Source organism: Tursiops truncatus, chromosome 2, assembly GCF_011762595.2.
Source record: "Tursiops truncatus isolate mTurTru1 chromosome 2, mTurTru1.mat.Y, whole genome shotgun sequence".
NCBI classification, from domain to species: domain Eukaryota; kingdom Metazoa; phylum Chordata; class Mammalia; order Artiodactyla; family Delphinidae; genus Tursiops; species Tursiops truncatus.
The window spans coordinates 84,497,968-84,521,026 of NC_047035.1; the positions used below are offsets into that span (position 1 = coordinate 84,497,968).

Sequence of the window (23,059 nt, forward strand, 5' to 3'; positions counted from 1 at the left end):
CCGGGCAGTCAGCGGCCGGGTTGGAGCTCGGAGCGAGCCGCCCGGGGCTCCGCGGGGGGGCGGTACGAGCTCCGGCTGCCGGCGGGCGGGCCGGCCGGGGAGGAGGCGGCGGCTCCGAGAAGAACATGAATCAGCGGCGGCGGCGACGGCGGCGACGGCTGTGGAAGGAGCGCGGTGGCCCAAAAGCGGCCTCGGGACCCCGCGCGGCTGACGGCCGCCGCGGCGACTCGCAGCGGGTGCGGGTCTCGGAGTGCGGGCCGCAGCGCCGCCCCTCGGGCCGGCCCCCGCCCCTCCCTCGGCCCTCCTCCCTCCTCCTCCTCCTCCTTCTTCTCCCTCCTCCTCCACTCCCTCCTCCTCCACTCCCTCCTCCTCCTCCACTCCCTCCTCCTCCTCCAGTCCCTCCTCCCTGGTCGCTCGCGGGCCGGGCCCGGCATGGTGCGGGGTCGCCGCCGATGGCGCTGAGGCGGAGCATGGGGCGGTCGGGGCTCCCGCCGCTGCCGCCGCCGCCGCCGCCGCCGTCGCCGTCGCCGCTGCTGCTGCTGCTGGCGGGTCTAACCGCTCTGCTGCTCCCCGAGCCCGCGGCCGCAGGTAGGGGCTGGCCCGGGGGGCGGCGGAAAGCGGGGGGCTGCGGAAGGGCGCGGTCGGGGTCGGAGCCCGGGGACGGCAGCCGAGCGAGCCCCGGGCCTGGGCGGGCCGGAGAATTGGGTGGGGGGCTCCAAGCTGGAAGGCCGAGGCTCGGGAGGGGGGAGGGGGCTCAGCGGTGCGTTCGCCGCGGGATCTCGGGTCGCGGCCCCCACCCCCAACTTTCTCGCGTCCGGGCTCATCTGGCGGGGTTGTAAGGAAAGGAGCGGGGCTGCGGGCCGAGTGGTCAGCGGGGGGTGTTTGGGATTGGCGTTTCCCGCCTCGACGCTCCTAGCTGTTTGCTCTCCCCTCCCAGTCCTGGGGACCACATCTACCCGCCCCACACAAACGAAGGTCCCACTCTGAAGCCACAGGGGCTGGGACTGAGCACCCACCGGCACCCCTACATCATGTAGGTACAGGGGCTTCGAGAGCGCCCAGTCACAGAAAACACCTGGGCGTACTCTAGTCGCGGTGCCTTTTCCGAGCTTCCTGAAACTGGGCGTGTTGGAGAGGATGGTCTGGGGCAGGGTTGCTGATCTTTGCTCAGCCTTGTGTTCCCACATAGCCATGAGGCATTTGCCAATGGCAGGAGTGCTTCTTGCAGCACCGGGATCCCCAAGTTCACACTACACACCCCTGGGACTGCTGGGCATGTATGGGGTGTAAGGCTACCCCTCCTTGCGCTGTGGCTGGTCCTGAGAGGGTGAAGGGAGTAGGAAGAGACACAGGGCAGAGCAGCAGCCACCCAGCAGGCACCTTCTTTTCAGACAGCACTCCCTGCCTTATCAGCGTCTCAGGGAAGGGAAGGGAAAGAGTGACAAGTATTTACAAGTGGAAGGGTGTATGTATCTTAGGATCAGAGCGCTCAGGATTTGCCTTGCGTCACACAGCAAAGGGCAGGAAGAAGCAGAACTGGATTTCAGCTATGTTGATAGTTCACCTGCCGCTCTCTGAGGGTGTGTGTGTGTGTGTGTGTGTGTGTGTGTGTGTGTGTGTGTGTATGTGTTCAGAGGGTAGTGCCCCTGTTGGTGTGAGAGTAGCTCAGGGGTTTCGGGCTCCCTGTTCAGGGCCCCTCCCCTCCCTTCTACCTCCTACCTTCCCAGCGCCTGCCCCTGCACCCATTCAGGTATTAATAGAGCGGCTGGCTGCCAGGAAGGCTGCCATGTGTTTTCTGACGTGGTTTTGCAGCCATATGTTCTCCACTTCAGGGGAGCACCCCCTCCTTCCCTTCCTCAGCCTCCTTACATTTGCTAGGGTAGGGTGCAGGGGGATGCCAGCAGCAGTGCAGGGCCTAGGCTGACACCTTGGGTGGAGAGCTGGCTGCCTGTTGCACTGACTGGGTGCAGCAGTGGTTCCCAGGGCAGTACCTACCCCAGGTGTATGAAAGCGCCCCACTGTTGCAGCCTGGCTTGCTTTCCTTTTGGTGGTTGGGCCTGACTTAACATTGCCCAGCAGGGAGGTACGGGGAAGAAGTCACTTCCTTACAGCTGGCAGGAACTTGGCAGTGGCAGAAATGGTGCCTGGAGAGCTTGTCATGCTCCTTCCCCCAGCCCGGGTCCAGGCTACCTTCCCTCCCACACTGTCCTGCCTCTGCTTCCTTGGCCATTGGCTGATAATGAGCCCCCTGACACAGAACCTAGGTTTTGGAGTAGGATGGGGGATATTTCTCGAGACAGGATCCCTCTCAAGCAGAATGACACATTCTCCTTCCCACCTCTCAGGCCTGAAGCTCATGGGAGCCCCAGTGAAGCTGACAGTGTCTCAGGGGCAGCCGGTGAAGCTCAACTGCAGCGTGGAGGGGATGGAGGAGCCTGAGATACAGTGGGTGAAGGACGGGGCTGTGGTCCAGAGCGTGGATCAGGTGTACATCCCAGTCAGTGAGCAGCACTGGATTGGCTTCCTCAGGTGCAGGACCGTGGGGGAAGGTGTGGGATGCCAGCCTGGGGACACGTTGTGCTCTTTCCATGGGGTTTGGGAGCTGGGGGCAATGCTGATGCCCAGAAGTCTGTGGTTTTTTTATTCGGCAACCTGCGGAGACTTCTAGAAGTGGGGGCAGGCTGAACCCATTGAATCTGCCCAGCAGAGCTGCCCTCCTTGACCCTGGGAGACCTGGTGTCCTGTTTCCACAGCCTGAAGTCAGTGGAGCGCTCTGATGCGGGCCGGTACTGGTGCCAGGTGGAGGATGGGGGTGAAACCGAGACCTCCCAGCCAGTGTGGCTCACGGTAGAAGGTGAGGAGGCAGAGCCACTTGGGCGTGTTGGCCTGGAGCAGATGCTGTCTGCTAGTGACCACCCTATGCCCAAGAAATCTGAGTGGAAGCTGGGCTGCCCCACTGCCCTCTGGGACCTGATTGCGCCAGACTCCAGGCCTGGAGCAGCCATGGAAGACCATACCCACTGGAGTCTGGGTATTTGAGAGCCAGAGGGGCAACTAAGACCCATCATCTATGGGGTGCAGTCAAGTTTCAGTTGTCTGACAAACAAGCCTCAAGCACCCATCTGGGGCTGGACCCTGTTCTGCCAAGTGGCCAGGCCAGGAGGGGGAGGGATGGGGGAGGGGAGGAAGGATCCGCAGCTGCAGGAGCTCAAAGCTGTGCAACCCCGGAAAACAAAGTGACTAAGAAAGTAACAAAGGGCTCTGAACGGGATCTGGGGCCTGCCAGCAGAACTCTGCTAAAGCTCCCGCCCCCTCCCCCTCCCTTACTGCCCCTCCCCCAACTCCCCACCCTCTGCCTCTTCCCTTGCTTTGAGAAGGGCTGTTAGAGCAGGTCTGAAAAGGGAGAATCTGTCAGGCCCAAGGGTACAGCATAAAGAATATCCCTGATGGGGCCAAAGAAGAGAAGCTTCCCCCCTCAAGCCAGATGCCTGTTCTGCAGTTGACCCAATCATAAGGGCCCGTGGGACCTTCCGCATAGAGGGCTTCAGATGGTAGCAGACTTGTGGCTTGGGCAGTCGGAAGCTGAGAGGTGGCAAGGCTCACTCCCCACCCGCCTTTTTCCCCCTAGGTGTGCCATTTTTCACTGTGGAGCCAAAAGATCTGGCAGTGCCACCCAATGCCCCTTTCCAACTGTTTTGTGAGGCCGTGGGTCCCCCAGAACCTGTTACCATTGTCTGGTGGAGAGGAGGCACGAAGGTTGGGGGACCTGCTCCCTCTCCTTCCGTTTTAAATGTAACAGGTGAGCAGCCTCAGGAGGGGCTTTGAGCAGGGGTGGTGAGGCTGGCAGAGTTCAAATCTGCTTAAATCACTGAGCCTGCGGTTGTGAGTGTCCAGAGTGCCTGGGTACGTGAGCTGCACCCACCATTACTAAGCTCATTAGTCAGGTGTGCTAGGCTGGCCTGGTGGGCTGATTAGTGGTGATCCTGCTGCGTGTGCCTAAGGAGATGCTGGAGCCTCTTTCCTTCGTTCACAGCAGTCTAGGCCGTGCACAGCTGGCCCTGGAAGATTAATGTGTGGGACCAGGGGCACCCATCCCCCCCCACCCCTCCCAAGGGAAGAAGCCAGGAACCAGCCCATGCAGAGCTAAGAGGAGTGTCTGGCAGACTTGCCCAGAAGTGAAGAGTCTCAGGCTGCAGAGTGGGGAATGGCAGGGGGAAGGAAAAGGGGGAGGGGGAAACCAGCACAAAGATACAGGGGCCTCCTCTTCTAATGGCCTTTTCCAGAAATCTCCAAACCTTTCCCAAACAACTGTATCTGTCCACACCTCCACACAGTTAGACCAGAAGCAGCCTCGCCTGCCCACCCACCTTGACCCCAGGATCCTCAGGCACATACCTTACACACTTGTGAGACTTGCTAACCTGTGAAACAAAGTTAATGTTTCTGGTCAAGGCTTGAACTGGCCGAAAAAGATGGGAGTCTGAGCTTAGTCTCATGTACTGTAAGGTGGGAGGGACGGACTCTGATCTGCCAAGTCCCTTAGGAATATGCATCTTCAAAGGAGGTGGACTGCAGGATCTGATCCTGTTCAGGAGGCGCTGGGTTGGAGCAGATGAGAAGGGAGGTTGGATTCAGGTCTCTCCAGATGTGCGTGGTTGGGACCGTCAGGTAGCCAGCTTGAGAATAAGCACTCACTGAACTCCCACTCCGCACAGCACACTGTGCTAGGCACCATGGGAGATCAAGGGAGTACAAAGGAAATAGAAGCCATCGGTCCAGCCCCCCAGGAATTAGTATAACTGGGGAGATAAGACACATGCATAAGGAGCAGAGAACTATTGAAAGGCAGCGACTCTGCAAATAGAACAATGATATGGCACAGAGCAAACAGAGAAGGGCCCTGGAATGTGCAATAAAGTAGTGACCAGAAAAGGGAGGCAGCTTTGTACTGTCCGCGGGAGATGGGATTGTGGTGGGAGGGGCAGTATAACATTTCTCAAGTGCTTTACTGTGTGCCGTGCACTTTACATATGTTGCATCAGTTGGTTCTCACAATTCTCCCATTTGGGAGATGAGAAAACAGAGCCCCAGCCCTGGGATTTATATCCAGGCCCACACTGTGGAACCTTTCCTTTGGCTGGATATTGTAGGATATTCAGACCCAGAGCCTGACTATCCCCAATCCCAGACTGAGTGGGACTTGATGCTGGGGGGCGGTGCTGACTGAGGTTTTCTGGCCCCAGGGGTGACCCAGAGCACTGTGTTCTCCTGTGAAGCTCACAACGTAAAAGGCCTGGCCTCTTCTCGCCCAGCCACTGTTCGTCTTCAAGGTAGGAGGACCCTGGGAGGTGAGGGGCGGTAAGGCAGGGGCGTTCTCAGCAGGCTGTGGGTGAAGTTAGAATTGTTTGCTGTTCCAGCTCGCCTGGGTCCTGCTGGGATCTGACGGATGAGGGGTTAATTGGCATGGCTCCATTCCTAGTGGGAGCACCTGAGACCCTGCCATGGCTGAGATGAGAATAGAAACCTGACGTCACAGTAGATTTCCCATCACGAAGCAGAGTCCTTGGGAGGGAAGGAGGGAGGGAGCCAGCAGGAGATGGTCAAGGCTCCGGCCCAATCTTGCTTCTGCCAGCCCCTGTCGAGGGAATGGGGGTGGGGATAACAGCCTAGCAGGATGATAGAGGAGACCCAAAGGGCTGCTGTGCACAGTGGGCAGGGTGGAAAGGGGAAGAGAGCCGGTGTGTGCAGGAATGGGCTGTGGCCGCAGGGTCAGCTGCCTCTCACTGGTATCTTCCAAGGCCGTGGTGCCATGCTCCCCCCCGCCCCCTGCCGCCAGACACACATTATCTTACCCTATTTCTTGGTCAGACAGGGCCCCCGATTCAGGGAGCAGTAACCTCTCTCCACAGCCTAGGCGCTCTCTCGGGTTATAAGCAGCTGTTCGCTGCCAGTGGCTTGACTTGTGTATTACTGTGGTCCTGGGCATGCTGAGTAGCCATCTTAAGTTTTTTTGGGGGGGAACCCTAGGGAGGAACTCAAGGCTCGACTCCCATGCTTTCTCCCTCTTTTTCTATCCTCCCTGGGCACTGACTCTAAGTCCCCATCCACAGCACTGCCTGCAGCCCCCTTCAACATCACAGTGACGAAGCTCTCCAGCAGCAATGCTAGTGTGGCCTGGACGCCAGGTGCCGATGGCCAAGCCCTGCTCCAATCCTGTACGGTCCAGGTAGGCTGAGAGGGCGGACAGGCTCTCCTGGCTGTGCCCCTTCTGGCTGCCTCGGTGGCACTTTGTTGACAGTGGTATCACGTTTACCTAGTCTTGCCCATGGGGCTTGGTCTCCAGCTCTATTCAGGTGACATTCCCTTACCAGGAAGAGCCCTGGCCACTGCCCCTTATCATAGGGTGCTCTAGCAATCAAGTGACGGCAGATCGGCTCAACCTGTGCATTCTTCAGGCTGGAAAACAGATGACTAGAGCAGATTGGGGATACCTGGAAGAGTTTTTCTTATGTGGGTGAAAACCCAAACCTTTGACTTATCTGATACCTGCATTCTTGTGCCCCAACCTCTGACCCATGCCAAAGAGAACGGGGGGACCAGAAGAGGTCCTAGGCCCCAGACAGTGGGAAAGCTGGGTAAGATGATACTAAAAATGAGGCAATTCAGGCTTGTTCATTCTTGTCTGTTCACTCAAAAGGTATTTAATGAGCACCTTTGACATGGTTCTAGGCAGTTCTCTTGGGCAACAAAGGCCCCTGCTCTCGGCTCCACCCTTTCGAGTATCCCACTCTGGCCCTCCTTTGGTTGCACCCCTTGCCCCTGGGCAGGGAATCCGTAGGGCCAAGGGAACACTCCCATCCAGCTCACCAGGACACACCCCTCTCCCCTTAATTTGAGTCTGCTTCTGGGGCCTATATGGGCCTCTCCCTGGTCCATCCTCCCAAGGATGGATCATGCTAAGGTATGTGCACCTCTAAGCTCAAAGGGCAGCCATTTGAGGGGGAGTAGGTATGCAGGCAGCACTGTCCACAGCCATGCACGTGATGTCCCTCATGTTGCAGACCTTTGGCTGGAGGCTGGCTCTTCTTGTGCCACCACATTCTGGCTTGGGACTCCAAGGATTTGGAGAATTATAAATGTAAACCCGATCTTCCAGGTTGTTTTGTAGCTTTGTTTGTCAATACATTAAGATAGAAAATGTTTTACTTAATAGTCTTTTCGCTGATTTTTAACGTTTAAATATTTAGTCATATGGTACACTGGATCTCCATTTGTACTCTTGCCCTGGGTCCCCAAAATGTAAGGAGCAGGCCTGGTTCATGGTGCCCATAGGCTCCCAGTTACTTTGCTCTGAGAGTTTGCATTGGCATGTAAACAGTTACAAAGAGTGGTATCCACTCTAACATAATTATGCATCAAACAGAAAGGGGCATGGATTTTCTCGAGTATTTGAGAAAGACTTTCACAGAGAGAGTGGTATTTGCATTGAATCTTAAAGGATGAGTTGGACTTTGCTAGGAAGGTTATTCTCAGCAAAGGGAACAGCGTTTGCAAAGACATGGAGGCATGGAACCTGGTGTGGTGGCGGGTGGGAAGGGGTGGGTTGCAAGTGTCTACTGATAGACTTTTTTAATTGAAGTATAGTTGATTTACAATGTTGTGTTAATTTCTGCTGTATAGCAAAGTGACTCAGTTATATATATATTTTCATATTCCATTATGATTTATCACAGGATGCTGAATATAGTTCTCTGTGCTATACAGTAGGATTTTGTTGTTTATCCATCCTATATAATACAAGTTTGCATCTGCTAATCCCAAACTCCCAATCGTTCCCTCCTCCTCCACTCTCCCCCTTGGCAACCACAAGTCTGTTCTCTGTCTGTGAATCTGTTTCTGTTTCATAGGTACGTTCATTTGTGTCGTATTTTAGATTCCATATATAAATGATATCATATGGTATTTGTCTTTCTCTTCCTGACTTACTTCGTTTAGTATGATAATCTCTAGGTCCATCCATGTTGCTGCAAATGGCATTATCTCATTCTTTTTTATGGCTGAGTAATACTCCATTGTGTATATATGTACCACATCTTTTTTATCCATTCATCTGTCAGTGGACATTTAGGTTGTTTCCAAGTCTTGGCTATTCTGCTGATAGACTTGAAGAGGCATTAACTCAAGTCCCCCAACCATCCCCCTACCTGTCCCATCTTCCATCTCATCTCACATGCCTAAGAAACCTCCCTGCCTTACATCATTAATTTCCTTTATTTTTTTAAAAAATTATTTATTTATTTTTGGCTGCATTGGGTCTTTGCTGCACGGGGGTTTTCTCTAGTTGTGGCGAGCGGGGGCTACTCTTTGTTGTGGTGCGCGGGCTTCTCATTGCGGTGGCTTGTCTTGTTGCGGAGCACAGGCTCTAGGTGCATGGGCTTCAGTAGTTGTGGCACGCGGGCTCAGTAGTGTGGCACGCGGGCCCTAGAGCACAGGCTCAGTAGTTGTGGCTCATGGGCTTAGCTGCTCCGTGGCACGTGGGATCTTCCTGGAGCAGGGCTTGAACCCATGTCCCCTGCATTGGCAGGCGGATTCTTAACCACTGTGCCACCAGGGAAGCCCTAATTTTCTTTTTTTAAAATAAATTTTATTTATTTATTTTTGGCGGCGTTGGGTCTTCGTTGCTGCACGTGGGCTTTCTCCAGTTGTGGTGAGCGGGGGCTACTGTTCGTTGCGGTGCGCAGGCTTCTTATTGTGGTGGCTTCTCTTGTGGAGCATGGGCTCTAGGGCATGTGGGCTCAGTAGTTGTGGCACATGGGCTCAGTAGTTGTGGCTCACGGGCTTAGTTGTTCTGCGGCATGTGAGATCTTCCGGGACCAGGGATTGAACCCACGTCCCCTGCATTGGCAGGCAGATTCTTAACCACTGTGCCACCAGAGAAGTCCCACATAATTAATTTTCTGTTTTTCTGTAGGTGACTCAGGCCCCAGGAGGCTGGGAGGTCCTGGCTGTTGTGGTCCCTGTGCCACCTTTTACCTGTCTGCTCCGGGACCTGGCACCTGCCACCAACTATAGCCTCAGGGTTCGCTGTGCCAATGCCTTGGGGCCTTCTCCATATGCTGACTGGGTGCCCTTTCGGACAAAGGGTCTAGGTAAGGGACTTGCAGAGCAGAGTACCTGGGCATGGATGAATGGGGCCGGGGGCTGGGGTAGTAGGGGTAGTGTTGGCTCCAGTTCTGAATGGCGTTGATTGAGAGAGGGCTACCTGAGAGGGAGGATCATGCATCAGTCAGCAAACACTTTACTGAGGGCCTGTTGCTACCTGGAGATAAATCCAGTCCCCCTCCCATTCAGCTCTAGTTCTAGTGGGTGGGGCAGACAAGCAAAGTGGGAAAAATCAGGTAATATGGTGGTGAAGAGTGCCCCAGGGTGCTCCAGGAGTACCCCCATACAGAGATCTGAGGTCTGAATGATAAGGAAAGAGCCATATTTGGGGGAAATCACTGCAGGAAGAGGGCACAAAGTACAATGACCCTATGGCACAAACTTGCTTGGAGTTCCTAGCAATTGCAAGGAGGCTGGCAGGGTTGTGAGAGGAGAGTGAAGGATGTTGCTGAGGCAGTAACCAAGGTGATGAAGAGCAATACCCTGCCTAACTGGGATGGTATGGGTCCTGCCATTACCCACCCGTACTCCCCAGAGCGATGGGTGAGAGCAGTCAGACCTGGGAAGCAGACTTTTCCCCCATGTGTCGTTCTCTGAGCTATTTGGTTCTTTGGAGTTGGTTCCAAAGACCTGCATGGGATAGCGGTGGTGGGTAGGGCAGGGCTCTTAGCAACCTTCTTTTTTTGGGAACAGCCCCAGCCACTGCTCCCCAGAACCTCCATGCCATCCACACAGACTCAGGCCTCATCCTGGAGTGGGAAGAAGTGATCCCTGAAGGTCCTTTAGAAGGCCCTCTGGGACCCTATAAACTGTCCTGGGTTCAAGACAACGGAACCCAGGTAAGGAAAGCTTCTGCTGACTACTAGAGTCGGCCCTCAGGGCTCTGAGGCCTTCTGAGCTTCAGAAGGGCTGTCCTTGGTGAGCCTGGGGGCCTTGGTGGGCCTGTTACCATCCCGGGGAGTCTACCCCTCCCGCCCTCCCCTGCAAGCTGCACTCTTCATTGGATTATGTCTCCTGTTAAGATTGCCTCCAGTGTCCACTTTGAAAAGAAAGCAGGAAGCGCATTCCTGCACAAACTGGGGAAGGACACAGATAAAGCCTTCTTATCCTCCCCCACCCCCCAGTTCCCGCCCATCCCCCACGTCTGCATTCTCGGACTGAGCCTTGTTTGTGTTCAGGAGAGGCCTCTGCAGCCTGCGGCAGGAATGTGATGACTCCCAGCAGGTTGTGTTCCTGCAGCCCCTGAACCCACAGTGTCCCTAACCTCCCACGTTCCTAGCGAGACCTTTTTCTGACTTCAGGCCCCAGCTGGAGGCCTTTTACTCAGGCTCGGTGTGCGATGGGGGTTTTTCCTGGCTGCAGGGTGAGCTGACAGTGGAGGGGACCAGGGCCAACCTGACGGGCTGGGATCCCCAGAAGGACCTGATTGTGCGTGTGTGTGTCTCCAGTGCAGTTGGCTGTGGGCCCTGGAGTCAGCCGCTGGTGGTCTCTTCTCATGACCATGCAGGTAAGACCTGCAAGACCTGTAAGGGGAAGGGGGCAGGGGATGGAGGCTTTCAAGGGCAACCTACACTGATGGGAGGAGGCTGGCAGTGCCTCCCCTCTGAAGAGGCCCAAAGACTCAGAGTCAAGCACTTGAGGCCAGGGTTGTATCTCCTTCTCCTCCCCCTGCCCTCCAGCTAGCATAGAAATCCCTGGTCGTGCTGTAGGTTCCAACAGTCAGCGCCTGTCACTGACAGAGTAGGAACCCTTGGCTCTTCCTTTGGAACCTCTTTCCACTCTGGACCCTTACTGAGTGAGAGGAGCCTCTTGACCAGGCCAGATGGCCATCACTGGAAAATTCTAAAGGACCTCCTTGGAATCAGGCTAGCTCGTGCTGCTTCCTGCCCCTGTCTCCCACAGGCCGGCGGGGTGCTCCCCACAGCCGCACATCCTGGGTGCCTGTGGTCCTGGGTGTGCTGACAGCCCTGGTGACGGCTGCTGCCCTGGCCCTCATCCTGCTTCGAAAGACACGGAAGGAGACACGGTTTGGGTAAGGCGGGGGCACAGAGGGAGAGGCAGGTGGTAACTGAAGACCTTGGAGCTGACTCCAAGTCCTGGGTTTCCCTTTAGGCAAGCCTTTGACAGTGTCATGGCCCGGGGGGAGCCGGCAGTTCATTTCCGGGCAGCACGATCCTTCAATCGGGAAAGGCCCGAGCGCATCGAGGCCACACGTGAGTGAGTGGTGGGGAGCCATAGGAGGAAAAAGTGGGTTATCTTGGACCCCTATCTGCATTCCTCTTATTAATTTGACCAATAGGTCTGAACCTTGATGAGTCCTAAGCACACCGTGGAAAAGACACAGACCCATCCTCATGGAAATCGCCGGCCCAGCTGTGGGAGAGCTCACCTAAGCTCATCTCTGCTTTGAGGGTGGAGTCTGGGGTGCAGGAGGCAGGCTGGGTTTTGGATCTGGAACCAGAGAGGTCCCTCCCCTTTCTCACCACCTGCCTCCCCACAGTGGACAGCTTGGGCATCAGTGATGAGCTGAAGGACAAACTGGAGGATGTACTCATCCCAGAGCAGCAGTTCACCCTGGGCCGGATGTTGGGCAAAGGTGTGTGAGGCTGTGCAGGGATTGGCATGAGTTGCCATGTCCCGGTGTGTTTGGTTGCTTCCGTCACTCTGAGGGTGTGGATTTAGGTCAGCTCCTATGAACGGCATATGCTTGTAGACTCCTGGGTTTGGGATGTTTGGGGGAATGGAGGCTGTGAACGAGGAGGGATGAGGTGTCATCACACCCAGCCCAGCATACTTTGCTTTGCTATGAAGGAGGGAGCCTCTTTCAGTGGCCCCAGAGTCTAATGATTTTGTGTCCCTATGAGGGGTCCCCTGGGAGGGCTCTGGGTTGGGGACAGGAGGCCAAGGGGACTTACCATCATTTGGATCGGTTCCTAGGAGAGTTTGGTTCAGTGAGGGAGGCCCAGTTGAAGCAGGAGGATGGCTCCTTTGTGAAAGTGGCTGTAAAGATGCTGAAAGGTGAGTGGAGAATAGTACTGGAGTGGAGTGAGGACGTCACTTGGGAGGGTGAAAGGGGTGGCTGATCCTGAAGCAGGCTCTGCTAGGCCCCTAGACTTTGCAAGACGAGTTAGCACTAAGTGGGATGCTGTCTGTACCATGTCAATAATTCACAGGCATAAACCCACACTCATTGGTGCCCCAGCCTTTGTCCCCTGCTGTCAGCAGTGACTGTCCTCTGGTTTCACTCGGGGTGATTAAAGCTGTGGTTGGTTGAGCCGTTTGACTCTCCAAACCAAAGGGAAGGCATGAGCGAGTGGAGAAATTGTTGGATAGCACCAGCCCGTGGGAGTTTCTCCTGCTCATGGCCGGACTGTTTCCTGGGCCCACTGGGGGCACATTTCCCTCACTCCCTCCCTCCTTTCCTCCCAGCTGACATAATTGCCTCAAGCGACATTGAAGAGTTCCTCAGGGAAGCGGCTTGCATGAAGGAGTTTGACCACCCACACGTGGCCAAGCTTGTTGGTGAGCCCCTTCTTGGGGGAGGTAAATGTAAAATAGGGCTAAAACTACGCTCCCCCAACTGCGAGGGCAGTTCTGTGGGAGAGAAGTTCGGACTTCGCCTGGTGAGTAAGCAGACACCAAAAGAGCAAGGAGCGGCCTGGCTGAAATCTGATCAGGCTCTAGGTAAGGAGTTCAGTTTGCAGACCCTGTTCCATGAAGGCTGCTCATATAAACAGAGGAAGAGGGGACAGAGAAGATGCTCCAGAGACTGGGGGGGCAGCCAGAGTCCCTCCTGGGTAGTCACGAGGCCAGTGTGGAACTTAATGAGGAAAGAGGTAGCAGAACCAGGGCTAGAGGTAGAACCCAGCAGGTAGGGTCTCATACAGATGCCTGAACCTTGACCTTGACCTTGAACCTGACCTTGAACCTGAACCTTGCCTTGACCTTTATGTGCCCCACTGACTCTCCCTTGTCCCCAGGGGTGAGCCTCCGGAGCAGGGCCAAAGGCCGTCTCCCCACCCCCATGGTCATCCTGCCTTTCATGAAGCACGGGGACCTGCACGCCTTCCTGCTCGCCTCCCGGATTGGGGAGAACCCCTTTGTGAGTGCCTGGGGTGGGAGCAGCCAGGAGTTGGAAAGGGACAAAGACCCTGGGAGAGAGGTTGGCTTGGTGGATAGGGCCAACTGAGTTGGTTGGGAGAAGGTGGGCTCCAAGTTTGACTTTTTTTGCTAACAGGCTTCCTTCTCCTTCACAAATCCCTGCTGGGAATTTAGGCTGGGCAAGGCCCCTTCCTGAGAGAAGAGTCCCGTGGAGCCCCAGACTGGGGGAGTCTTGACTTTTGGGTGCTCTCCCTCAGATTTGCCAAGGCTTCCTTGCACTGGGAAGCCCCTTCATCCCCTTCCTTTCAGTGAATCTGAGGACAGTCTTTAGGCTTTCTGGCCAGGGAATCCCATTCATCCTGCCCTGACTGGGTCTAGCCTGAGCTCGCCCTGTCTGCCCACCAGAACCTGCCCCTGCAGACCCTGGTTCGGTTCATGGTGGACATTGCCTGTGGCATGGAGTACCTGAGCTCCCGGAACTTTATCCACCGAGACCTGGCTGCTCGGAACTGCATGTATGTGAATTCTGGAGGGCTCGGGGTTGGGAGGCAGGAAGCAGTGCCAGGAAGAGCTAGCTAATGGTCAGCTCCCACCTGGGACAGTATCTGCTACGTGAGGGGACGGCTTGAGAACAAAGATGCTCTGGATTTAGGCTGCCAGCCTGGCAGAAGGCTGACCCCATCCTCCGACACTCCTCACAGGCTGGCGGAAGACATGACAGTGTGCGTGGCCGACTTTGGACTCTCCCGGAAGATCTATAGTGGGGACTACTATCGTCAGGGCTGTGCCTCCAAACTGCCCGTCAAGTGGCTGGCCCTGGAGAGCCTGGCTGACAACTTGTATACTGTGCACAGTGACGTGGTGAGCAGGGCGGCAGAGTGAGACTTGACGGTAACACAGTAGTGCGGACTAGTGCGTGGGTGGACCTTTAGCACTGCTCTCTGGGCTTTGGCTGCCCCATTATGAGGCCCCGGAGACCCAAGATATGCTTGCCTCGGGACTCTGCCTGGCTCAGGAAGCCTAGTGACATCTCCCCTCCAACCTCGATTCTGTCCCAGTGGGCCTTCGGGGTGACCATGTGGGAGATCATGACTCGTGGGCAGACGCCGTATGCTGGCATTGAGAACGCTGAGATTTACAACTACCTCATCGGCGGGAACCGCCTGAAACAGCCTCCGGAGTGTATGGAGGACGTGTGAGTGCCCCAGGAAGGGGATTCTGGGAGGAAACAGGTATTTGGGGTTTCAGCTCATGGCCGCCGCAACAGCTGCTGGCCCACTGGGAGCTCCGATCCGCAACTAAACTTTAATTTTTTTTCTTTTTTTTTTGTGGACATGTCCTCGTCATTAGAGGGAAGTCTGACCTCTACGCCAAACTCCCTCTTCATCTACTGCTCCTGTTTTCTTTCTCTCCCCCTTTACCATCCCATGTTTCTTGCTCCAGCCTTTTCCTATCACTCTGTTTTCTCCAGTTTCCAGGGAGAACCAGGAATCCCACCTAAGGGCAGAAGGTGCAGGGTTGAGCAACAGTGCAGGTTTCCCTGTCACCTCTTCCCCACCCCCACTCCTTCCCTAAGGCTGAGCTCTCCCTCCCCCTCAGGGAGTGCTGCACAGGGGCAGGAAAAAAACTACTGCTCCCTCACATTCCTTGCTTGACAGGGAGGGGGCGCTGGGGGCGGGAGGTTGTGTTCCTTTCTTGTCTTGGCCTCCTCTCTGAGGGAGTGGAGAGACCTAAGATAACAAACTGAGATCCTGGGAGAAGGGTACTGCCTCCTCTCCTTTCTGGAAGCCCGGAGCCCTTGGGAGTGGGGCAGGGTGGTGATACACTCACTGCACGGGGGAGAGTCATGAGCCCCTTGTGACTAGAAGACAGTATCACTAACATTAGCTGGGTTCTTTACAGGCATTCTTTCAGGTAATCCTCCTCTAACCCTATGAGGAAAAGACTATTATTATTCCCATTTTGTAGATGAGGAACTAGGATTAAAGAGGGTAAGTAACATGACCCAGGTCACACAGCGATTAAGTGAATGAGTTGGGACTTGAATCTAGATCTGTGTGATTTTAGAATGTGCCTGTTAACCATGAACCCAACTATGATTTGTCTATTCTAGTATTATTCTACCACCCCGTGCAAGCCAGAGTTTCCCTGGGCCTCCAGAGAACCTTTTCACTAGTACAAGTCTTAGTGAGGGAAGGAGTCCACAAACCTATTTCCTGCTCTGGGGTTGGACCTCAAGAGGTCCAAGAATGGAGACAGGCAGAGGAAGGCTCAGCCTGAATGGTAGGGTCCTCTTTCTCTAGGACAGTGGGTTTGAAGTGCCCTGAGGTTGGACTGTGGGACAGAGGGCAATTTGAGTACATGAACCAGGCCCTACGTCTCAGCAGAGCTCAGGCATGTCAGGGGCAGAAAGGTCAGGTCTCCCGGTGGCTGTAGCCTGCCTCTGGAGCCACAGAGGTTCTGCTGGGCAGTGGGGACCAGGCCCTGGCTCAGTGTCATCTGGGGCTGGAGTTAGTGTTGTCAATAGAGGGTGGGCAGGCGCTGGCCTCCCACCAGGCAGCCTGGTGGACAGGCGCCAGTTGGCTCCTGGCATGGCCTTGACAGCGTATTCCAGCCTGGCCACATACCCATGGCCTGGACCATTCCCACGACCTATTCAGTGTCTGGCATGATTCCCCCCATCGTTGGAGGCCCCTGTTAGGAGGGCTGGAGTCGGAGGAGTGTTTGGGGCTTTTATCGTGGGCACAGGCAAGAAAGTCAGGCATTTGCTATTACTAGATCTGGTCTCAATCCTTTCCTGTTATTTATTTACTTACTTATTTTTTCTCAGCATGAGGCGTTCCCTGGGAACAGGGATAAGACCTCAGGGAATCTGCAAAGCTCCTGAAATTGTAAAAAGTGTCCCTGCCAGGGGAAAAGGGCTGGAAGCTTTTCTCAGATTCTCGAAGGTGAGAATCCTCATGAACAATGAGGATTTAAGACCCCCTGAACAGGTGAGGATTTGGGACAAAGGGTGGATTCCCAAATCACCCCCGTAAAATAACCCTGACTCCAGGCTGTGTTCCACAAGACAAAAACACTCCTACTACCCCTTCCCAAAATAGCGTAAGAGGGACTCTGGACCCGACCCACCTAGCTTCATCACTTTCTACCTGTGTGACCTTAGTCAAGGTTCTTAACCTCTCTGTGCCTCAGTTTGAACGTTGGTAAAATAGGGGTCACTTATTTCACAGTATTGGGAGAATTAATAATAAATGTAAAATGCTTAGAAGAGTGCCAGATACATAGTAAGCCCTATACATTACAGTGTTCAATTACATTTTATTTTCTTTTTCTTTCTTTTTTAATTTTTTTTTAATTTTTGGCTGCACTGCTCGGATTGTGGGATCTCAATTCCCTGACCAGGGATTGAACCGGGGCCACAGCAGTGAAAGCCCAGAATCTTAACCACGAGGCCACCAGAGAACTCCCTCAATCACATTTTTCTAAATCCTGGCTTCATATGATTAAAGGGCCTCTGCTTTTGAGAGAAGGACCCTCCTTCTCCTTTCTCTGGCTCCTCACTACGTCCCCTCACCCTTCTCTCTGCCCCAGGTATGAGCTCATGTACCAGTGCTGGAGCGCCGACCCCAAGCAGCGCCCGAGCTTCACATGTCTGCGAATGGAGCTGGAGAATGTCCTGGGCCGCCTGTCTGTGCTATCCGCCAGCCAGGACCCCTTGTATATCAACCTTGAGGGAGCCCAGGAGTCTGCCGAGGGAGGCAACCTGGAGCTGCCTGGCGGGGACCCGGCCAGCAGCGGGGCTGGGGATGGCAGTGGCCTGGGGGCCGTGGGGGGCACCCCCAGTGACTGTCGGTACATCCTCAGCCCCGGGGGGCTGGCTGAGCGGCCTGGGCAGGAGGAGCAGCAGCCAGACAGCCCCGTCAATGAGTCCCAGAGGCTGCTGCTGCTGCAGCAAGGGCTACTACCCCACAGTAGCTGTTAGCCCACAGGCAGAGGGCATCTGGGGCCATGCGGCTGGCTCTGCTGGCCACTGTGCTGGCTGACTAAGCCCTGCCTGACCCCAGCCCAGGCAGCAAGGTGTGGAGGCTCCTGTGGTAGTCCTCCCAAGCTGTGCTGGAAGGCTGGACTGACCAAATCACCCAATCCCAGTGCTTCCTGCAACCACTCTGTGGCTGGCCTGGCATCAGTTCAGGCCTTGGCTGGGTGGAGGTGGGCCAGGCCTGGTTGTCTAAACCCAGGCAGCTGGCAGAGGGGGTGGTTATGTTTCCATGGTTACCATGGGTGCGGAGAGGAGTTGGGCGAGGGTAGATCCAACCTTGTGGGCCCCTAGCCTCCTAGCTGAGCTGCCCCTGCTGCTTTAGTGCATGCATTGAGGCGTCTCTGGCCTGGGGGCCCATCTGTGCCTGTGCTTGGGGTTTAAATGCCCAGGTTTGCCCCTCCTCCCAAAGAGATGCCCTTGTATTATTCCCCTTTAGGTGAGAATTGGTAAGGGATTGGTACAGTCAGGTCCCAAACCCTGTAGCGGGAGGCAGTGGGACCCTCAGGGCTGAATCTTCGTCACCTTCCTGGTTACCCACCCTGTCTAGGCCAGGAGTAAAGTGCAGCTGACCAGGTCACAGCAAGGCATGCTGAATTACACAGGCTACCATTTGCCCAGCTTCTAAAGGCAATGCACTGAGCCCGGCAAGAGCAAGGGCTGCTGTAAGGCTTGCCCAGGAATGAGTGAGGCCAGAGAGGAGCCCAGGAGCCCCTCTTTGAGCCCTCCCGCAGTCTGTCTGAGCATGCTACCAAATCCCCAAATATCCTAAGACTAACCAAGGCAGCTGTGTCTGAGCCCAATCCTTCCACACAGTGTCCTTTAGTGCCATCTTTCCCTCTAACTGGAGACCCTCTTCTGTCCCAAGTCTCCAGAGATGGAGAGAAAGTAGGCTTGATGGCTGGTGTGGCTGAGGGGGAGTTACTGGAGCCTGGACCCCAGCCCTGGTTGGGGGAGCCTCTGGGAGTGCATGGGGCAGGCCCTTGCTGTTAGGGACTTTTCCAAGCCATTAGATGCTGTTTAAAAACAGAAATAAATTGAAGACTAAAGACCCAAGACTTTGTCTCTTAAATGTTTATTTTTTTCCCAGATCACAAAAATGAAGCATCTCTGCATAGAGAAAAGTTTGGAAAGACATATGCCAGAATGTTCACAGCTGTTATTTTTTTATTTTTATTTTTTGCCTTACGCGGGCCTCTCACTGCTGTGGCCTCTCCCGTCGTGGAACACAGGCTCCAGACGCGCAGGCTCAGCGGCCATGGCTCACGGGCCCAGCCGCTCCGTGGCATGCGGGATCCTCCCGGACCGGGGCACGAACCTTCATCCCCTGCATCGGCAGGCCGACTCTCAACCACTGCGCCACCAGGGAAGCCCCACAGCTGTTATCTTTACCTGATGTGATTAAGGGAATTTTTTTCCTTTGTGTTTTCTAAGTTTTCTTCATTGAGCACAAAGTGCTTTTGTAATTACACAAGGTCCCAAAGAATCTTATAGTAAAAATAATACATAGTCATAGATGATTAGGAAAATGCAGAAAGTCATTAAATGCCAAATACCTGTAATCCTATCACCATTGACCTTTTGAAAATGCACGTGTTTTGAAAAAGTTCTTTATCTTGGAACAAAGACAAAGAGACTACTTTGGCTGCCTCCTAACCCTCTATCAGACTGTCTGTTGGGTGTGGAGACAGCTCTCACCTTCACAATGTTACCTGGAGCCAGGAAACTGGGAATAAGTGGGCAAGGAGAATGTTGAGCCTCTTGAGGATTTGAAATAAGAGCATGAAGTTTGCTTTCAAGTATTTCCATTTGAAAACTTTAGAAGCTTTCAGAGCAAGCTTATGGGAACAAGACGCAGGAGGCATGAGAAACAGCCACTCTCTGTGTCGAGGAGTGTGGGAAGACTGTGAGGGACACAGGTATTGCCCTGCTGGCTGAGGGCAGTGGAATGGGGCGGGTTCTTCTGAAAGCAAATATCCTGAGAAACCTGTTGCTGGCATTCCAGATTCTTGCTCCCATGTGGATCGTGAGACCTGAAGTAACTTCCAGGGAAGTGGCTTTCAGAATCTTTCCTTCTTGTGATTAGCTTTAACTGCAGGTAATCATTATCTGTGAGGTAATGTTTGGGAATTATTGACTTGGAAGTCCTGTACTCTTAAATAATTGTCTGCTATTTTTTTCTTTTTTAAAATATTTATTTATTTATTTGGCTTGGTTGTGGCATGCGGGATCTTCGTTGCCACTTGCGGGATCTGCAGGATCTTCAGGATCTTTGTTGAGGCACGTGGGATCTTTTAGTCGCAGCATGTGGGATCTAGTCCCCTGACCAGGGATTGAACCCATGCCGCCTGCTTTGGGAACGCAGAGTCTTAACCATTGGACCACCAGGGAAGTCCCTAATTGTCTGCTCTTAATGGGCTCCTGGTATTATGTGCCAGGCACGGTGCCTAGTGCTTCAAGTATGTTATCTCATTTAATACAGGGAATATTCCTATAAAGTGGGAATATAATTATCCTCCAAAAGGACAGAAATGCAGAGTAAGTAACTTGTCTAAGGTTATGTAACTAATGAATTGTTGATCCAGGCTTGAAACCCACTAAGTAAGAGAGCAGAGCCTGTGCAACTCTCCTACCACTCCAGAGAGCACCTTGAAGTTTCATTGCGAACATGTCATCTTTTGGGTGAATGCTTGTCGATAGTAGACACCTTTAAAAATGCACAGGAATTCCAATAAGTGTGTGTGTGTGTGACAAAGTAATGTATTTAAATCGGAGATACCTATCAGTAATTAAATCGGTTTAAGTAATTTTTCAGCTCAGTCTCTTTTCCCCAAGCACATTGGACTTTGGCACCTCCAACAGTCAAGGGGCTTGAGGTAGGTGATAATAGTGGAATTTTTAAAAACTTTCTTATGGAAGTATAAAACACATACAAAAAAGTATACCCATCAGAAGTGTACAGTTCTTAAGAATTTTCACAAACAGATCCAAATAACCAGTAACCAGGTCAAGAAACAGAATATTACCAGCACTCCAGAAGCAAGTCATGGGCCCTGCCCCATGTCTGTCCCCTCTCTCCTCTCCAGAGGTAACCTCTATCCTGACTTCAAACACCATGGATTGGTGTAGTTTGTTTTGAAGTTCATATAAATAGAATCATGTAGGTTGGATTATTTTGTGTTTGCCTTCTTTCACTCAGCAGTGTTTTCCAGAATCATCAAGCTGTTGTCGGACCCAAGTTCATGTGCCTGATGCACAGTGAGGCCAAGCAAACCAAAATGGTGAAGTTCGGAGCAAAGAAAGGTTTACTGCAAGGACCCACCAAGGAGAACAGGCAGCTCTTGCCCAAAAAGGCCGAACTCCCCAATAGTTTTGGGGGAAGAATTTTGTTTGTTTGTTTCTGTTTGTTTGGCTGTGCCCGCAAGGCTTGTGGGATCTTAGTTCCCCAACCAGGGATCAAACCCGTGCCCCCTGCAGTGGAAGCGTGGAGTCCTAACCACTGGATTGCCAGGGAATTCCCAAGGGAAGAGTTTTTATAGACAGAATTTGTGGGGGAGGGCTGCAGGGTGTGTGACCTTCCTTTGGTTGGTGGTGAGGTAACAGGGTGGTGTTCTGATTCTAACCAGTCTGGGTCCACGTGCTCTGCCTGAAGTTACCATCCTCCACATGGGTGGAGGCCTTAGTTCCTGTAGAAGGGCTTGGAGATTTGTATCAGTTATGTATATCCCTTGAGAAGGAACCAGGTACCTGCCCCATTGTTTCTTGACTGCCTTTCTTTGTTTCTGCATTCCCTCATTCCCCTAATTAGTAACTGCTTGAATCTGCCCTTTGGAGTTCAGGGAAGGCCTAGGAAGCTGAAGCCTTTTTCCTGCAAACCAGAAATGGGGGGACACAAAAAGGCTTTTGTACACAGGAGTGCCCCCACAGGGTCCTGCTCGGTTTCAGAGCCACAACAATTTGGAGAGGTGGGGGTCAAAGAGAAGAGACGAGTAGAACAGTGTTTTTATTTTGTTTTGTATATCTTTGTTTTTTATTATGTCCTCTGGCTCAGTGCTCCTCGTTCCTCAAACAAGATGCCACAGTCAAATTACCTGAGAATCTTGTTGAAAATAAAGATTCTGATTCGGTAGGTGTGGGGTGGGACCTGAGATTCTGCATTTCTAACAAATTCCAAGGTGATGCTGATGTTGCTGGCCTGAGGACCACACTTTGAGGTGCAAGCACTACACTGCATCAATAATTTGAAAGTGTGCAGCAGTGCTTGAAAAATCATTCAATGACTGCAATATATAATTTCAGCATAATAACATTAATGGAAAAGATTGGAACATAATTTGTCTTATAAAATTTGATTTCTTTTTCTTTATGTGTTTCTGATTGATACTTTTCTACTTTAAAAAATTTATCTTTTCAAATAGATATCAAATATACATGGTTAAAAAATTTAACAGGTATACAAAGGTAGACAGTGAAAATAAGTTGCCTTGCTGCTGGCCCCTCAGTTCCTCTCTCCAGAGGTAACCAGAGTTACTGATTAATTGTGAAATTTTCAAGGGATATTTTGCCCAAATACTTATTTTTCTTTTACACAAATAGTAGGTAACGTACATGCCATTATGCCTCTTGTTCTTTTTATTAACAGTATGTGTGTAAGTAAACAGCTAATGGTATATATTCTGGATATTTTTCTAAGTTCTTTTGGTATTTTAATTCATTTAAACGTCACAACAACCCTGTGCAGTAGGTACAATTATTGTTTCAATTTTATAGATGTAATTCAAATCTAATATACCCTACAAGCCTCTACATTTGAAGGTTTTTCCCGAGCTGTACATATGCATCTGTTTCCCGTACTTTGCTATTACAAAGAGTGCTGCAATGAATTTTGGGGGCATATCGCTTCATACTTATGAATATAGCTATAGGAAAATTCCTAAAAGAGAAATTGCTGAGTCAAAGGAATGTGCGTTTAAAATTTTGGTCAATATTGCCAAATTACCTTCCATAGGCGAGTTTTGCATATCTGATAAGTGAGAAAGGTATTTCATTGTAACTTTGGTTTGTATTTCTCTTATTATGAGTGAGGTATCTTTTCATAGCTTTAAGAGCCATTTTGATTTTCTTTACTGTGAACTGTTTGTCATATAATTTTTTTTAATTAATTTTTTTAAACTGGAGTATAGTTTATTTACAATGTTGTGTTAGTTTCTGCTGTACAGCAAAGTGAGTCAGTTATACATATACATATATCCACTCTTTTTTAGATTCTGTTCCCATATAGGTCATTACAAAGTATTGAATTGAGTTCCCTGTGCTATACATTAGGTTCTTATTAGTTATCTATTTTATATATAGTAGTGTGTATACGTCAATACAAATCTCCCAATTTATCCCTCCCCCGTCATGTACTTTTTTACCAAGTTGTTGGTCTCTTGTTACTAATTGGTAAGTGCTCTTTTTTCTTCTTTTTTTTGGCTGCACCGTGCAGCTTGTGGTTTCTTAGTTCCCTGACCAGGGATTGAACCCGGGCCCTCCGCAATGAGAGCATGGAGTCCTAACCACTGGACTGCCAGGGAATTCCCCATAATTGCTCTTTTTTTTTTTAAATTGTAAATTTATTTATATTTTATTTATTTATATTTGGCTGTGTTGGGTCTTCGTTGCTGCACGCGGGCTTTCTCTAGTTGTGGTGAGCGGGCACTACTCTCCATTGCGGTGCGCGGGCTTCAGTAGTTGCGGCACGCAGGCTCAGTAGTT

The 23,059-nt window shown here is 52.4% G+C and overlaps 1 protein-coding gene across 11 annotated transcripts; it reads left to right on the top strand.

The window, feature by feature from the left end:
• The first annotated feature begins 207 nt into the window (after positions 1 to 207).
• TYRO3 (TYRO3 protein tyrosine kinase) lies at positions 208 to 21,983 on the top strand. 11 transcript variants are annotated; one of them, XR_012330062.1, is made up of 21 exons: positions 212 to 588; positions 2,346 to 2,529; positions 2,754 to 2,854; positions 3,629 to 3,799; positions 5,244 to 5,330; positions 6,111 to 6,226; positions 8,972 to 9,149; positions 9,856 to 10,001; positions 10,525 to 10,669; positions 11,065 to 11,194; positions 11,275 to 11,375; positions 11,663 to 11,758; positions 12,100 to 12,180; positions 12,592 to 12,684; positions 13,143 to 13,264; positions 13,669 to 13,778; positions 13,965 to 14,124; positions 14,322 to 14,458; positions 16,858 to 19,221; positions 19,308 to 19,400; positions 20,502 to 21,983. XR_012330062.1 is itself a non-coding variant. In XM_073800766.1 (20 exons), exons 1-20 carry the CDS (start codon positions 453 to 455, stop codon positions 16,861 to 16,863), a joined length of 2,463 nt encoding a protein of 820 aa, XP_073656867.1. In that variant the 5' UTR covers positions 208 to 452; the 3' UTR covers positions 16,864 to 16,994. The 11 variants fall into 11 exon arrangements, 5 of the variants coding, with proteins under 5 accessions (XP_073656867.1, XP_073656868.1, XP_033707404.1 ...); XR_012330063.1 differs by having other exon boundaries at positions 20,515 to 21,983; XM_073800766.1 differs by lacking the exons at positions 19,308 to 19,400; positions 20,502 to 21,983 and adding an exon at positions 16,094 to 16,256 and having other exon boundaries at positions 208 to 588; positions 16,858 to 16,994.
• Positions 21,984 to 23,059: the final 1,076 nt, after the last annotated feature.